Source organism: Natrix helvetica (assembly GCF_964273705.1).
Source record: "Natrix helvetica genome assembly, chromosome: 1".
NCBI classification, from domain to species: domain Eukaryota; kingdom Metazoa; phylum Chordata; class Lepidosauria; order Squamata; family Natricidae; genus Natrix; species Natrix helvetica.
Genome location: NC_138548.1, coordinates 249,445,077 through 249,463,324, shown reverse-complemented (window position 1 = coordinate 249,463,324; position 18,248 = coordinate 249,445,077). Strand labels below are relative to the sequence as shown.

Sequence of the window (18,248 nt, the reverse complement as noted above, 5' to 3'; positions counted from 1 at the left end):
GGTCCATGATGAGGCCAGCAGGAAAAGGTAGTTAACACTTTTTGTTGCCTGGCTGCCCTAACCGAAAATCCCTCTTCTCGAGAAAAGTTGCAGCTTGAGTCCGTAAGGGCTGCAGCATAAAGGATAAGGTTTAGCATCCTGCTGTGTACAAATTCAGATTTAATCACCTTGCACCTTTTTAAAACGTGCAAACAGTGAGTTATACATCCAGCGGAACTTCGTGTAGATTAAATAGCAGTGGAGCAAGGTAGACTTGTGTTCATACTAGTTGCAGCTCATGCCCCAACTAAGGATCAAAAGAATGTGACACGTGTATCTCAACATGATGCTTTGCTAAGGTATGGGCTATTGCAGTGATGGCTAACCTTTTCAGCACTGAGTGCCCAAAGCATGCGCATGTGAACCCACAATGCATTGCGCACGTGACCCATGTGTCCCATCCTGCGTATGCACGAGAGACCTCCCTGCCCCGTACATGCACCCCCCTCCGCGTACAACCCCCTCCCTCATGGGCGTGTGCGATACCCAGTGTGTGCCCCACCCCCGTACATGCACTTCCATCTCCCACATGTGCCTCGCCCCCCCCCCCAATGCATGCGTAGCAGAGACCTGAAAACCAGCTGGCCGGCGGGAGGCGTGCGCACACCTCTGTGTGCCCCCTGTGGCATTTGTGACATAGGTTCGCCATCACGGGACTATTGGATTCTGGGAATTGCAGAATAGCAGACAGTAGTGAGTAGGATGGGTGAATGTAGCTTGTCAAATCAGATGGCTGGTTGTAGCATACAATTGAACCCCTGTACCTTTTGTACACATATTGATCTGTTGATGGGTAATGCTTTGATCACGCTGCCCTGGGCATTCCCTTGCCTGTTTTAATCCCCCTGTGGATGCTGCTACTTCTAGATCCATAGACAAGACATTGGGGGAAACTCTCAAACTGTCTATTTATGGTTCCCTAAAATGAGAAAAGAATGTGTTCAACACCTCTCTGACGTGAATAAAGCTTCTTATTAGGCTTAGGCAAGAAATAAACACGCTGCCTTCGATACATTTTAATCTATATATCACAGAGGGATTATAGTAACTCAGCCCCGTGTTGTGAAGATGCAAAAATAAAGTTCCCAGCTGAGCAAGCCTTGCTGCTGTTTTCTAATGTCCAATTTGACCCAAAATGGATAAAGGGAGCACTATGGCTAGGTATATACCATATCTTTGAAATGTGATCACTGTAGTTTCTGGGCACAAGAGGGAATATACTTTGCTTATAACATTACTCTTTATAAGTTCATTTGACTGGAAAAACCTCTTTCTCTAACTAGTTGCAGCACCCAAAATTTTGGATTGCTTAGCACCATTTTTGTGTTCATGAAATCTGTTGTTTTCCTTTAAAGACTGGGTTCTGGGAGGGGAGAAATCGTAATTGGAAATGCTGGTACTATCCATGTCTTATGACATTTGCCTGTATCAAAGGTCCCAGTGTCTTTCTGATGATTAACTTGAAGAAAAAGGCTTTGACACAACCCACTCTATTGTTGCTTTTTACCCTGTGACTTCTGGGAATTATCTTGCTTCCTGCCCCGTGCCCATTCTTAGTTACTTGCCAAATATCTCTGGCTCATGCCCTGCATCTCTTAGACAGGAGTGAGCAAGGGACACACTTTGAATGAAGGAGAAGTGAAGCAGCGTAGGACTAAACTAGAGGTAGAGAACTTTAGGGAGAACATGTGAGAATCCCCAGTGTGTCTGGACGTAGAACTTGGTAAAGGATTATTTGCAAGGTTGCTACTTTCCCAGACATTTCTTGTGTAAAAGTTATTTGTGACTGATGTACAAGAAAAAGAGGTAGCCCCAGTGCCAAGAAAGAGTAGGAAAGAACAAAGAAATTCTTTACACCACCACTCCTTGCAGGACCTCATGCTAATTCAAAAGGAATTATTAAAGCAGTAAAGCTGAAGTTCAGTGCCTGACATTTTAGAAGCAGGACTGGAACCATTAATCATTTTTGAGGCATATAATTCATCAAAGATTGTTACTCAGACTTAAAAAGATTCCCGACACAAAAATACTGTTCATAGCGGACATCAGTATATCTTTTAATAAAAATAGTATTAGTTACGTCCATTAAATATGCTCAAACTGTGTTGTCCAGTATACAACATAGATATATCTGTATAGTGTACATTCATGGATGTCTTGTAGGGTCACATAGGAATTAAGTGTTCATTTCAATTATGACTCACATCATCATTCCTAAACTACTTCAATATTACAGGATAAGAGAGTTGGAAGGGACCTCGGAGGTCTTCTAGTCCAACCTGGCTCAAGTAGGAAACCCCCATGTTCTTTCAGACAAATTCTTAAATATCTCCAGTGATGGGGACAACTTCTAGAGGCAAGCTGATCTACTGATTAATTGTTCTGTCAGGAAATTTCTCCTTACTTCTAGGTTCTCTCCTTAATTAGTTTCCATTCTTTGCTTCTTGTCCTGCCTTCTGATGCTTTGGAGAATAGGTTGCCCTCTCCCTTCTTGTGAAAGCTTCTCAAATATTGGAACACTGCTAAAATGTCACCCCTATTCCTTCTTTTCACTAGACCAGAGACACCCAATTCTTGCAACGTTCTTCCTTTTTTTTAGCCTCCAGATCCCTAATCATCTCTGTTGTTCTCTGCACTCTTTCTAAGTCTCAACAACTTTTTTATATTATGTTGACCAAAACTGGATGCAAGATTCCAAGTGTGGCCTTACCAAGACATTATAAAGTGGTATTAACACCTCCTGTGATCTTGATTCTATCCCTCTGTTTATGCAGCCTAGAACTGTTAGCTTTTTGGGCAGCTGCAGCACACTGCTGGCTCATATTTAAATGATCATTCACTAGGACTCTTAGATTGCTTTCACTGTTACTGTTATTGAGCCAGGTACCATCTATTTTGTATTCGGGCATTTGTTTTTTCTTGCCTAAGTATAAACCTTAACTTGCTGCACATTTCTCTCCATGTAGATGTAGATAGTACTGGCGTTGGTTCAGTAAGTGGATTGCTTGGCTATGTGGCTGTATCATGATTGGTAGATTGGTGCTGCTTGGTGCTGGCTATGTGTCCATTGTTGTTTTGTGTTGTAACGGCCTGGGTGGTGGGTGGGGCTCGTTTGTTTACCAGGGTTGGTTTCCAGATGTCTGGCAGGCGGGAGACATCGTCACGTTTATTCATGTTGTGGAGGTTTTTCTCTATTTCAATAGCTTCCATAATTATTCTCTTGTTGAAGTGTTCAGTTTTGGAGATTGATTTGGTTCCTTCAAAATTGATTTCATGTCCTGTAGCTTTAAGGTGCTGGAAAAGGGAGGAAGTTTTTTTTCCAATCAATCCACTTACTGAAACATCGCCAGCACTCCACCCCTCCCCCACCAAGATTTATAGAAAGAAGCAGCTCCGACCACGCTTTAAGCCAAAAAAACCAGCCTGAAGATGGTGAGTGAGACCTCGCCGAAACGTTGCCAAGACAATCTCAATCTTACATGGGAAAAGACCCGAATACAACAAGACCAGCATACCTACACCCGTGAAAATCTATGAATATATATATACACACACACACACATACACCGTATATACTGCATATACCGTATATATACACCGTAAATGGTGTATGTATGTATGTATGTATGTATGTATGTATGTATGTATGTATGTATGTATGTGTATATATAAATATACATACACACACACATTACATATATATATGAGTTTCGATGTCATATCCCTCTTCACCCAAGTGCCTATAAAAGAAGCCTTGACAGCCATCCAGAACAAACACAACCCCCCTAAACACATCCTGGACCTGACCAACCACTGCCTAACCAACACATACTTCATCCATAATGGACAAAGATACAAACAGATAGAAGGAGCACCCATGGGATCACCCCTCTCACCTGTCATTGCAAACTTATACATGGAACATTTTGAAACCAACGCCTTAGACAAATCTGAACACAAACCCAAACTCTGGCTTAGATATGTTGATGACACTTTCGTGATTTGGCCACATGGGAAAGAAAAACTGGACAACTTCCTCACACATCTCAACAGCCTACACCCCAAAATACAATTCACCATGGAAATAGAAGCAAACAACCAACTTCCCTTTCTGGATGTCCTAATCTACAAAAAAACCCAATGGCTCCCTAGGACACACCATCTACCAGAAAAAAACACACACCAACCGCTACTTAAATGCACAATCCCATTACCACCCTGCACAGATCAACTCTGTAGCCAAGACCTTCATCTCCAGAACCAAACGCCTAGCCGACAAAGACCACCTGAAAACTGAATTACACAAACTTACAAATGTATTAATCTCCAACAGATTCCAAAGAAAAACAATCACCAATCTAATCCAAAAGGAGACTCCCCCAAAAAACCAAGACACAGAACAGGACAATGGCATCGCCCTCCTCCCTTACATCAAAGGCACCACAGATAAAATCAACAAAATTCTCCACAAGCACAATATCAGGACAGCCTTCACCACTGACCAAAAAATAGCCAACATTTTAAGAAACCCCAAAGACAAAATCCAGCTAGAAAACCAAGGAGTCTACGAAATGCCATGCAAAATCTGCCCGGCAACATATATAGGACAAACAAACAGGAGGATAAATGCACGCATCACAGAACACAAAAACGCAGTAAGAAAAAAAGAAAAAACTTCCTCCCTTTTCCAGCACCTTAAAGCTACAGGACATGAAATCAACTTTGAAGGAGCCAGGTTAATCTCCAAAACAGAGCACCTCAACAAGAGAATAATTATGGAAGCCATCGAAATAGAGAAACACCCCCACAACATGAATAAACGTGATGATATCTCCCGCCTACCAAACATCTGGAAACCAGCCCTACTCAACAAACTAACACCACCCACCACCCAGGCCGTTACAATACAAAACAACAATGCACACACAGCCAGCATCAATCAGCACCAATCTACCAATCATGATACAACCACACAACCAATCATTCCACTTACTGAAACAAAGCCAGCACCCCATCCCCTCCCACCAAGATTTACAGAAAGATGGCAGCTCCGATCCCATTTTAAGCCCAAGCCTGAAGATGGCAAGTGAGATATTGCTGAAACGTTGCCAAGACAATCTCAATCCTACACAGGAAAAGACCCGAATACAACAAAACCAGCATACCTACACCCGTGAAAATCTACGAAAACAAATATATATATATATGTTGTATTTGTGCTGATAAAATAAAGGGAGACTAGTATAGATCCATTTCGAGCTATTTAGCTCTCATCAGCTAGCCATACCCTTACTGGGATTCGAACCTGGGCTGTATTATACACTAGGCAAGAGTCTTAGCCACTATGCCACAGGCTTCTCCTCCTTTATCAGCTGAGCCAGGGAAATAAGTATGTGTTTGTGTTACAACCCCTGGTATGACCAAATATGGGAGGGAGCTCACTCCTCCCCCTTTCAGTCCTTTCGGCTCATCACAGAAAACCATCCAGGCAGAAACCCATATTGTTATTTTTAATGTTGCCTTTTTATATTTGTGTTGTATTTGTGCTGATAAAATAAAGGGAGACTAGTATAGATCCATTTCGAGCTATTTAGCTCTCATCAGCTAGCCATACCCTTACTGGGATTCGAATATGCACAAACACCCACACACACACACACCACACAGTATATACACTATATTGCCAAAAGTATTCGCTCACACATCCAAATAATCAGAATCAGATGTTCCAATCACTTCCATGGCCACAGGTGTATAAAATCAAGTACCTAGGCATGCAGACTGTTTTTACACACATTTGTGAAGGAATGGGTCGCTCTCAGGAGCTCAGTGAATTCCAGCGTGGAACTGTGATGGGATGCCACCTGTGCAACAAATCCACTCATGAAATTTCCTCGCTCCTACATATTCCACAGTCAACTGTCAGTTGTATTATAAGAACGTGGAAATGTTTGTGAACAACAGCAACTCAGCCACGAAGTGGTAGGCCACGTAAACTCGTCCAACATCAGTGTGTGACCTCACAAATGCGCTTCTGGAAGAATGGTCAAAAATTACCATAAACACACTCCTGAACCTTGCGGACAGCCTTCCCAGAAGAGTTGAAGCTGTTATATCTGCCAAGGGTGGACAGACGTCATATTGAACCCTATGGATTAGGAATGGGAGGTCACAGTAAGTTCATATGCGAGAAAAGGCAGGTGAGCGAATACTTTTGGCAATACAGTATGTATGTATCTATGTGTATATATATATAGGTTGTGATCTACTTGGTTGAATGCCTTACTGAAGTCCAAGTGTACTATGTCCACAGCATTTGTCTGATCCACTAATTTAGTCATTTTGTCAAAGAATGCAGTAAGATTGCAGTGGCCTGTTTTTGACAAACCCATGTTGGCTTCTGGTTATAATGTTGCTATATGAGTTTGCTTTGCAAACAATTCCAATCCTGCCATTGATGCAAAATGCAACAATCTCACCTACAAACAGAGAGGGATAGTTCTAGCTGCATTAACATATCTTGCAGGCACTGCATTGGTTGCAAATGATTTCATGGCTCAATTCATGGTTCTGGTATTGACCAAAAAATATTCCTCAATTTATAATGGCAATTGGGACTGGAATTTCTGTGATTAAGTAATAGCACTTAAACTTATATACTGCTATCATGGGGTTTTACAGCCCTCTCTAAGCGGTTTACAGAGTCAGCATATTGGCCCCAACAATCATTTTACTGACCTCAGAAGGATGGAATGCTGAGTCAACTTTGAGCCAGTGAGAATCGAACTGTGGGTACTGCATTCTAACCACTGCATCACCACGGCTGTATCAATGCAGTCATAAAGTGCAACTACCTAGCTTAGCAACAGTAATCAATCCCTGAAATAGTCTTGGCTGTTGGCATTAACTGAATCCTGTGGTTGTTAGGTAAGGCAATTGTCTGCCGCCTTCCTACAATCAAATCAGTGGACAAGCCAGCAGAAAGTTTCAAGTCCTGGCAGGCAGATAAATGACTAATTCTGGATGGGATAGGGAGCATGGTGAAGCACCAGAGATGCAGTGTGGGTCGGAGAGCATGTGCAAGGGTATGTGTGAGAGTCCTGGGTCAGTGAGGGTGTGGCACAGGCCAGGCAGGGTACATGGGGGTGTCTTGGGTGGCTGGTGTGGAAGCATAGAGGGACTGGGGGAGGGTGTGCATGTGGGGAAGACTTATCTCAGTGAGTTGGCGACCTTCCCTGCTGACTTCCCCTTTGACTTTCTGGGGAAGCCAGCAGGAAAGGTTGCAAATTATGATTGAAGAATACTACAGCTGATCATAAGTAGGAACAGGTTGCCAAGCGCCCAAATCACAAACATGATTGAGGATGCTGAGATGACACAACTCCAAGGACCAGACATAATGTTCAACACCATTGTAATTTCAAATGGTTTCTGAATAAATGGTCATAGATTGAGGATTACCTTATAGAGCTCAACGCGGTCCATAACCACAAAATGGTCTTTCTCTCCCTCAGATGTAGCCTAAAATGTCCCATTTCCAAATGAGATGAAAAGTGTGGGTGAAAAATGGTATAAGTGGTTAGAAGATAGAAATAGGAAATAAGAATTTGGGAAATGTAATTTGTAGTATAGAAGAAGTAGGAAATAGAGATAAGAATGTAGGAAAAGTAGGATTAACAAAAGTAGGAAACATTATATAGTAATAGAAGAAGAACAAAGACTGACTGATAAGCAAAAGAATGAGAAATAATAGGACTATAAGTGTAAAATTAGAATGTATTGAGAGGGAAATAGTGTTTGTAAAGATCCACTGATAGATATCTGCTGTAAGAAGGAATGCGTAGTTCCGATGTTATTTGTAAGTGTTGTGTATGTTTTTGTCAATGTGTATAAGTGTTTAGAATAAAAAATAAATAAAAAAGAAAGGTGTGGGGTTCTCTGAATAGCTTGTATTCAGCTATTGAATTGAGGGGTTTGCCTGTCTCATGGTACTTAATCTCGGTGTAGCTCCCTCTGCTTACTTCTCTTGCTGGCCTGAATCTATAGGTAATGTTTTCACTCTCTTGCTGGAGTTGTTGCTCGGACTTTTTCCTAACTTGCATCATTGCATTGTTTTAATCTGCAGTTATTGCATCCACGGTGCAGCTTCTCACTGAGTCTGTCCACAGTCAGCTAGTCGATGAAACCAGGTTCCTTAACTGTTGCCTCAGCTGTGCGGTGGTTGGGAATGGAGGAATTTTGAATGGGTCTCGCCAAGGGAAGAAGATAGATGCTCATGACTTTGTCTTCAGGTAGAAACCCTCTTCCTTTGAAAGGGACAAAGGCACCATTTTGGGGCGGTTATGGAGATTTAATAAACCCACAAGATCCATGCTCTTAAAACTTTCAGAATAAAATCTCAGACATTTGAGTTATTTACTTAGTTGTGCTTTGTTGACAACTATAAATTCTTGAGTCTTTGCTTCTGTTGTTCCTTACAGGCTTAATGGGGCAGTCACCAAAGGTTTTGAGGAAGACGTTGGGACCAAGACTTCCTTCTATGGCTTTACCGTGAACACTATGAAGAATTCCCTTGTTGCTTATGCAGAATATGGCTTCACACAGATCCCACAGGGAAAAGTAAAAGCACAACTACATCCTTCTTTTCAGTTGCAGGATTGAGGAGTCCTTGGTGTTCGCTGAGCTTGTTTTCTTGCAGACGCTTCATTACCCTAACTAGGTAGCATCATCAGTGCTAGTAAGGGATGCTGTTTGCTGTCAGTTTATATTCTGGTGACTTGCCTGTCTGTGTGGGTAATCTTGGGGATTTTGGGGGTTGGGCTGTTCACTGATGGCTCTTTGTCAGTTTCCGCAATGAAACTTCTGCAAGAAAACAAGCAAGCTCAGAGAGCACCAAGGACTCCTAAGCTTTAACCCTGAGCTACAAATATTCTTCTTAATTGCAGGACTAAAGTACTATTAACTTCAGTCACGTTTGCTTTAATGTGGGTAGCTGGTTTTGCAGTTTATTGCCCGTAGAATGCTTTTCAGTCCAGGAAGGTTGAAGGCAGAACAACAAGTCTTTCCAGCTTCACTTTTAAAAATCTTGTATGATTTTCAGGCTTGATGCTAAAACAGCATCAATACGAAGATTTCCTGAATTAATTCAGCTATTTAAGCATACGTGAAGGCTTTCAAAAACAATCAAATTATGGCTATACAGTGCCCATTAAGTATTTATTGTACAAGGAGTAAAAACTGGGAAGAGAGATAAAGGTAAAGGTAACAGTTCCCCTCACACATACAGTATGTGCTAGTCATTCCCGACTCTAGGGGGTGGTGCTCATCTCCATCTCAAAAGACAAAGAGCCAGCGCTCTCCGAAGATGTCTCTCTCTGTGGTCATGTGGCCGGCATGACTAAATGCCGAAGGCGCAAGGAGCACTGTTACTTTCCCACCAAAGGTGTTTCCCTTTTTTTCTACTTGCATTTTTACATGCTTTAGAACTGCTAAGTTGGCAGAAGCTGGTACAAGTAATGGGAGCTCCCTCGGTTATGCGGCGCTAGGGATTCGAACCGCGTCTTAGCCACTGAGCCACAGAGCTAGAAAATGGTTTATCTGGGAAACGGTATACATAAATGGCTGTAATTATACATGCTTCCCTGCAACATATTTTCCTTTGTCAAACCTCATGCTTACATTTCCCTTTATGTTGATTGTAGGGCATACAATACATTTTCATTCCATCAAATGTACGAGACTACATCATGCTTCGGTCTGCCATTTTGGGCAGTCCTGTCCCGGAGGGCTATGACAAGGGTGATATGTAAGTAATTCTGCTTGCAGAATTCTTCTTCCTCAACTTAATGGTTATGAACCACATGCAGTATTATTTTAATGTTTTTAAACTTCTGGTTTAGCATGTGACCTCACCATCACAGTGTCTACTGACCCCATGAAAGCCCTTATAAACAGAAGAACACTGACATCCCCTAAACTCCGCTGAGGATGTTACTTAGCCTGGTAACGAAACGTTTGGAACCCACAAGCTTGGAGAACGAACTTTCATCCACACCACTCTCTCTCACTTTTAGGGATTGGATTATGTTAATCCTAATCTGCATCCTGTGTTATGTTCCTCTCCCTTTTCAGAAATATCCACTATATTAAAAACTTTCCATTTACAAAGCAGATTAAACTGTGGGCAACCCAGCACGTTTCTTTAGATATAGAGTGTTTTCTACACCACAGAGTCACATATGGTAACATAACTGGGAAGGGCATCACAGAGACTGTTGTTGGAATGGGCATTTCTGTCTTACATGCACATATAACAACAACACAAAACATCATGCATAACTCCCCTGTGTCCCTTATAAATCACCCTGTTGATCGCACAGGTTATAGAAAGAAAGGGGCAAGAGGATAACTGTCCTTGCATGCCACACTACCCTCTCTTTTGTGCCTCTTTCTTGAGCTGGAAAAAGTGAGATTGTTGGAAGATGTTGATGACAAAATTTAGCTAGATTGGGAAGGCTTGGTATCCTGATGGGTCGGAGTGGAGGCCTCCATGGGCAGCATCGGTGGTCCCCTTTGATATCTTGACACTAGGCTCCAAACCATCTTGAATATTTGGAGTCCCCCCCCCCACTGTGAACATCTGTTGTTTCAGATTCACTACCAGGAGTGCTATTGTTTAATCGCTTAAATTTCTTTCCAGTTGTGGGGTTAATTGAATTGCTTAATCATAGAAGTGTTTACTAACGCTTTGTTTTCCTTTTCTTTCTTTCCATAGCCCTTGGAAATATTTTGGATCCGAGGCATCTGCAGGGAAATTCAAGATGCTGCACCCAGAATTCATGCATTATCTAAAAGAAAGGTGATGTTTTTGAGCTTTTTATTGCGGCAACAGAACTTGATGTTAAGAGCAGTTGATTATTCACTGAGTAGCCATTTATGTATGAATAGCAATAGCACTTAGACTCATATACCTCTTTACAGTGCTTTACAGCCCTCTCTAAGCGGTTTAGAGTCAGCCTAATCTGGGTCCCCATTTTACCCACCTCGGAAGGATGGAAGGCTGAGTCAACCTTGAGCCAGTGAGATTTGAACTGCCGAACTGCAGCTAACAGTCAGCTGAAGTAGCCTGCAGTACTGCAGTCTAACCACTGTGCCACCTCATAACTCTGAAAGTTATGTACCTTTCACATAACTTTTCACATACCTAGGGCAGGGGCAAGGCTGAGAAGGGGATTTCAATATTTTATTGACTGATATGAACAATAGCACAGAAGCAAGCAACAACACAGATGCATGTATTATATACCAGTTCATCCTTAGGGTATCCAATATTTGGGTTTTGTTCAAAACGCCTACTCTTTTTGGCCTGGAAACCCTAATGATATTTAAAGACAACCCCCCTCCCCTCCAATAATACAAACATGAAAGCAGGCATTTGAAAACACTCCATATCAGATTTTGTCAGTTTGCAAACCTAGCATGTCAAGGACACGTGAAACCTTCCTATTTGCCAGCTTCTAACATATGGAAACTAAGGAAAGATCAAAGTATTCTGATTTTTCCATTAAAATTTCTGCTGAACCTCCCTCTTTCTCTTCCCAGGTTTTTAAAATCAGAAATGATTAATTCTCAGTTTGGCCATCTCTACATGCCCAGCACTGGAGCACTTATGCTTTTAACAGCTCTACACAGTTGTGATCAGGTAATAATTCAGTGTCCCCTTTTCCAGTTTTTGGTAGTGGAGATTTAAAACTACTGGTGGGGTGAATTGGTACCTTACAAAAAACAGTGAAAGGAGAGAGGCGTCAAATGGCAGACCTGTCTTTTGCTTCCAAGGTATACTAATTCCACTTGTGTGCTTTGGAGGAAATGGGAATGTTGCTTTTTTGTTTGTTACTCCAAACCATGTGCCACTTGGGCATCTACTTCATGCTGGCTGACATTCCATCTGATGCAGCTTTGTTTCTCCAAGGGAAATTCCTTGGCCATGTAAGCAACCAGCATGAAAAACCATATCTCTTGGTCCATGCCTGTCCCTTGCTCATCCTTTCACTTCCTCTCCTTCGCTAGGTCAGTGCCTATGGATTCATCACAGAGAATTACAAGTTGTTTTCGGATCATTACTACGAGCAGGAGAAAAAGCCCTTGGTGTTCTATGCCAATCATGATATGTTACTAGAAGCCGAGCTATGGAAGAGCTTGCATCGAGTTGGCATCATGAAGCTCTATCAGCGATGAAGATGAGCTATTCTGTGGGGGTGAAAATCTTCTCTTGACTCTCTTTGTATGAGCGCTCTTCTCATGAAGAGGAGCCCTTTTTTGTTTGTGTCCAGAAATGAAACTGATCAGCAGCACACACTCCAAGCATATTGGACAGTCGAGGACTCTGGGAATCATTCCCATTGGATTTGGTACAGACAAACCCATCTGCTGTTAACAACGATGCAGCAAAATTACTGCTTTACAATAGTTGTTTCTATTAAGAAGGGGCATCTTCACCAGTCTGTCTTGGACTATATAGATCTCTCTCATCCATCACAAACCTGAACTCAGGGATCCTTTGAGGTGTACAAACATTTGGCCCCCTTCTGTTTTCACAATCAAGTGCAATGGTACTGAGTAATTCTTCCACCTCCACAGTGGGAGAGATCAACCTTCTAACTGGATGTTGTCCAGTCGGTAGTCAAGACTATTGACTATTACGATGTTCAAATCAATCTGTGCTAAGAAAGTTGTGGGCAATAGTTCTCTAAATGTTCAGTAGCCTGGATTTCTCTAAAGACAAATTGTGGCTTGGGAAAAGGGACAGTTGCAGATGCAAACCTAACCAAGTGTTCTTATTAAATGTATTTATATGTAAAGCAGCAATAAATTTGAGTGTCACTGTTACTCAAATGACTCAGTTTTCTTTTAAGAGGTGGAGAACACATGTTTTGACACCTCTGGAATATCAAAAAGCAAAAGAGCCCTCCAATGAATAAATAAAAACAGCCAGTTTAGTCTACTGATCAAAGCACCAGGCTAAAACCAGAAGGCTGTGAGTTCTAGTCCCACCTTAATCATGAAAATCAGCTGGGTGACCTTGGGCCAGTCACTCCCTCAGGCCAAAATGTCAAGACTCTGGCAACAAACTGGTCAATCAATTCCTTTCATAATCAATTGATCAGCACTCGATCTGGAAAAAAAATTGACCCTGCCCTTTGGGAAAACACTAGAAAGAAAAAACAAGAGGGATGATCAGGAGGTGGCGTATTAAAGCAAAGCACGTGGGCCTGTGGCACATGATTATTCTCATAATACTGCCTGTTACAGTTATCCTTTGTTCCAAACAACCTACTCCCCTTGTATGGCAGCACAAGAGTCTGCCAGTGGCCATTATAACTAGCCTTACCAGATATTGTAAAGGAAGTTGGAATTTCTCACTTTTCTGGTCTTTAATTTTTCCTCCCTTTGGAGGTTGACACCTATCAGCCCTTCAGCTGATCCATGTTAGGAATGCCCATAATACTATTATAGTATAAGAATCTCGCATGTCTGGATGCACCCCCCTCTCTCTCCTCCCGTTATCTTCAATGAGAACCAGAGTTCTATCTGAAGTGCTTTCTCAAATTACTTTTCTGCCCCAAACTCAAGATTTCATTTATCTGACTGGCCTTGGCTGTGGCTTTTTCTCCTATCCCTCAGTATTATTCCTACTGCCCACTACAAGTTCCAGAGTATCACTCTTACTTGTTTCCAATTCTTGCATCCATAGGTGTGAAAATGAGACCAGTCTAGGACTCCATCTCAGATGGAAATCTTTGAAACCCCAATAGGAACCCTCAAAGAAAGGAGATCACAATAGAAAGGAGCTGACTGACTACTAGGAGGACTTACTTTCCCAAAAGACCAGGCCTGATAAGGTCAATTGGCTGGGTCAAGTAGCACAGATCTAGAATAGTATAATGCAGTGGTTCTCTGGACCACCAGCAGATGGGGGGTGGGGGGAATGGTTTCATATACATAATGTAATCCTGCCCATGTGCAAATGAAGCTTTATATGCTCCCCCACTTGCACAGCCCGGTTCCCAACAGTTTGAGTTGTGGACCTGTTTATAATGCACTTAATTCAAATTAAGCATGTTCTAACGAGACTAGACAAGGGGCACGGTGGTTCAGTGGCTAAGACGCTGAGCTTGTCAATCTGAAAGGTCAGCAGTTTGAATCCCTAGCGCCACATAACGGAGTGAGCGCCCACTACTTGTCCCAGCCTCTGCCAACCTAGCAGTTCGAAAGCACATAAAAATGCAAGTAGAAAAATAGGAACCACCTTTGGTGGGAAGGTAACAGCATTCTGTGCGCCTTCGGTGTTGAGTCTTGCCGGCCACATGACCATGGAGACATCTTTCGCTTTGAAACGGAGATGAGCAACGCCCCCTACAGTCAGGAACGACTAGCACATATGTGTGAGGGGAACCTTTACCTTGACTAGGATCTATGTTTTCTTCGCTAAATTTTTCAGAGCAGTTAGGATTTTGTCTTTTGCCTTAAGTGTTCCTTGCCATGAAATGACAGTTAATACTGTTGCCAATTTCACACAATCTCAGTGGTTGCATAAAGGTGGTTTGGGAGGCTGGGACTGCAAATTGCCTACCATTGTGATGTGATAACTTCTGTAATCCTTCATTTGTTCTCATTGTTCTGAATCCAATTGTTCCAGTCCAAGAATTCTCCTAGAGTTTGTTAAGTATCATTTGTACTGTAGGTGGGTCACACTAGACATGTGCCACTCCACTGCATCTCCTCTCTTTTGGAAGCAAATAGAAAACTGGGTTTGTTTTTGTTTGCTGCTAGCATCAGGGTCCCATTTGGCTACTTTTTGTAAAACTGCTTGCTGCTTTTACAGCTGCATTGAGACATGAAACCACCATAAAAAGGTCTTGCCTTAAAACCCTTTCTTCCGCTATATAATTTTCTCATTGTTATTATACATATATTATTCAAAATTGACACTGTCCCTGCAATGTAACACCACATAATTTCCAATTTCAGGATGCTGAGACACGCCCCCCCCTCCGCCCCCAATGGAGCATAGAACTGGCTGCAGATTCTGAATTCCAAATTTTTAAATTTAGGAATTCAAAGCTTTATGCAACAAGAGGCTATAAAATGCATTCAATTTGCGAACTAGTAGAATCTTCACTTCTTTGTTTTCCTTTATTGCTTTCCCAGTCTTTTTCTCTTCTCCATGGTGTCTTAAATAACATTTCGAGAAAATTGGAATGACTATTACAACATGCTGACTTTATGTCAAGTTTTTATAATGATCTGTGTCTTTGTTTACTTCAATCCACTTATTGATTTAATCAAAACTCGATAGAAGTCATTTCCACATACATGTATGATTATATCTCTTAAAAGGCTGGCATAGGGTCAAAGCCAACAGTATTTTTTATATCAAGATGGTATAACGTTTTTCCCCCCCTAGGATGAAGCTTCTTCAAGGCCTGTGAATAAGAAACTAGAGTTGATCTCATCCAAACGAAGTGGGAATGGAATCCCCCCCAAAAGGGCTGAGCAATATAATTCAAATTTATTAAAAAAATTATTAACGATTATTAAAGTTTATTTGTCTTACAATTTCCTATATGTAATCATATTCACCTGCTCTCAGGTTAAAAAAAATAAAAAATCAGTTGCTGTTTTTGGAAACATTTTGGAGGCATCTGCCCAGAGGCCATAGCAGAATTTGTGGTTTAGGTTTAGGTTTTATTAAATTTATAGACCGCCCCCTCTCCCCGTAGGGACTCGGGGCGGTATACAGACCGTTCGTGTATAAAACAACAAAACATAACATAAAACATCAGACAAAACAACGCACACATACCGTCTGTATATACAACCCAAACTAATTAAATAATTAAAAACAATTCTAAAACCAGTTTAAAACCCCAAAATTTAAGTGTTGAGAAGTGGTGAGAAATACGGGTCACCAAATAGGTTTTTAAAAAAACGAAAAATGGAGAAGAGGGGGAAAAAACCCGACTGCTATCCGGGTGCATTATGCAACCTGTCGTCCCTCTGCCCTTGCACAGGGTGCATGCTTTGTTTCATAGGATGCACAGCCTCACCTAGAAATGAAGTCATTAAATGAGCAAGAAAGCATTGCAAAGTGCCAGGATGGTGGCGTTTGAGGGAATGTACCTAGTGAGAGGGGAATTAGCTTCCACTCAAGCTAATTAAACAACCGCTAGGTTCCAAGAAGCAAAAGGAAGGGATGTTGACACAAGTAACCTTGCAAACACCTTGCATTTGTTTCTGTAAGGTAAGTGTAAATAGCAATGAGAAGATCAGAATCAAGTCTTTGTTCTGCTGAAAAGTAATGGCTAGTGACAGAGGGTTGCAAGCACATAAGGGGAATAGATGGATGTAACCTGAAACGTGTCCCCACTTTGTGTAATTGCATAAATGTTGAATGATCTTTCTGCTTTTGTTTCTTTTCATGGGGTGGAGGGTGGGAGGGAGAGGAATAGAAATTTCTGTCCTCCTGACTGAATAGATTAAATCAAAAAGAAGGCCTGACTGAAGAAGAGAAAAACTGGTGTTTTCCGCTCCTTATTGTAAAATGAATGAGCAGACCCTACTCAGAAAAGGCATTCAATCCTGCCCCATTAACTGTTTTCTGGGAGTCCTGCTCTACTAAGATAAAAAGAAGTGCGCAATAATGCAGCATTTTCCAAGCCAGCACACAATACCACAGCCACCACTGTCCTCATTTATCACAAACACAAGGGTTCTCATAATAAGTTTGGCCTGAAGACCCTCAGGCATTGTTTAGAGACTGTCTTCATTGAGGAAATTAGTGGTTCCAACCTTGATTCACAAATGTAATCATCCATTGCCCCCACCAGTCTGCAATAGAGATATTCAACTTGCAAAAAGCTTAGGTAGAACAGCACACATATCCAGCAGCATTGTTTTATGGAACATTGTACTGTAGAGTAAATAATAACATCAACATGGTTAATGCCCAGCATGCTCCAGAATTGCATTACAAAATAGTGTCCAGACTCTTTCTGCCTATTATGTAACATGGTTGGCAAGCCCTAAATGAAATAATTATTCACTTGGCTACTTCACCTCCAGATCAGGGGTAACACATCTCTAGTTATCTGGGAACATGAAGTGTCAGAGTGATAGTAAATCTTGAGGGCTTCCTTGATGGACGTGACTGGTAACAAACTACAGGACAAGAGAGATCTTGTATAATCTTTTAATGGCCTCCAGCTATTATCCAGCTATCTTTCTTCAACAGAGAAAAGGATCGAGCCATTTTCAAAACCAACAAATATTGCTGAAATGTATCCTGCTCTATTCTGATTATACCCGTCATTTAAAAAAAAAGTTAGTGTACATATAACATTTTATTGAAACTTTCTCCCAAACCTTTTTAATAAACATACTAAAACCTTATAGATCTGTTGATCTATAATCGTGTCAGATCCTTGGTAATTCTATGGGCCAGGTCTCTCCACATCATCCAATCCTGCTGTGCTTGGTGTCAGCCTTAATGGTATCCAGCCGGTGTTCTTTGGCGGCCTGATTTCCTTTAACCTCTAATTTTCTCCAGTGAATTCCCAGTGACATGGCCAAAATAAGTGGGGCAGAGTTTTGCAATTTTGCCTTCCCAGTACATTTCTGGTATTATCCGCGCCACTCATATTCACCTTTCTGTTTCTTTAAATGGGCAATGTATACCTTAGCTGTAAGAAATTAAGGGGTGGTGGTGGATACCATTAATACATGAATTTCACTCCATCACCCACTCTTTGACATGAGGACACGTTATCAACTCAGTATGGCTGGATGCTCTACAACACTACCAAGCTACCCTTTGCTAACTATACAAATGCAAAGTGAGGCTGCAGTCCTGGAATACAAAACCAAGGCAAGAGCTGCTGATAAAATCTTGATAGCCAGCAGTTTGGGAACAGAGTTAATACAGGAGTTTTCCTTTTGTGTGTTCTTGCAGACCCCAACTACTCATCTCAAGAGGATCTCCAAACCTCAGAATCACAAATTAAGAACCTACACTGTGTCTGCTGACATAACCCTTAGTTTGGTCTTGAAAAATGCCATGGCGTCGTAGAAAAACAATGATTAACAATGATAATAATCTATATATACTAGAGGGATAATATGGAATTTTACATAAACTGTGAGAATATAAA

The 18,248-nt window shown here is 41.5% G+C and overlaps 1 protein-coding gene across 5 annotated transcripts in view; it reads left to right on the top strand.

Moving 5' to 3' along the window:
- Positions 1 to 12,927, top strand: part of ST6GALNAC2 (ST6 N-acetylgalactosaminide alpha-2,6-sialyltransferase 2) — a 57,000-nt gene extending 44,073 nt beyond the window's left edge. For all 5 annotated transcript variants that reach the window (XM_081938884.1, XM_081938885.1, XM_081938888.1 and 2 more), the window contains exons 5-10: positions 8,165 to 8,330; positions 8,520 to 8,658; positions 9,741 to 9,844; positions 10,814 to 10,897; positions 11,641 to 11,740; positions 12,109 to 12,927. In XM_081938884.1, the coding sequence (XP_081795010.1) occupies positions 8,165 to 8,330; positions 8,520 to 8,658; positions 9,741 to 9,844; positions 10,814 to 10,897; positions 11,641 to 11,740; positions 12,109 to 12,276 (761 nt within the window). In that variant the 3' untranslated portion in view covers positions 12,277 to 12,927. The remainder of the gene's footprint in view (positions 1 to 8,164; positions 8,331 to 8,519; positions 8,659 to 9,740; positions 9,845 to 10,813; positions 10,898 to 11,640; positions 11,741 to 12,108) is intronic.
- Positions 12,928 to 18,248: the final 5,321 nt, after the last annotated feature.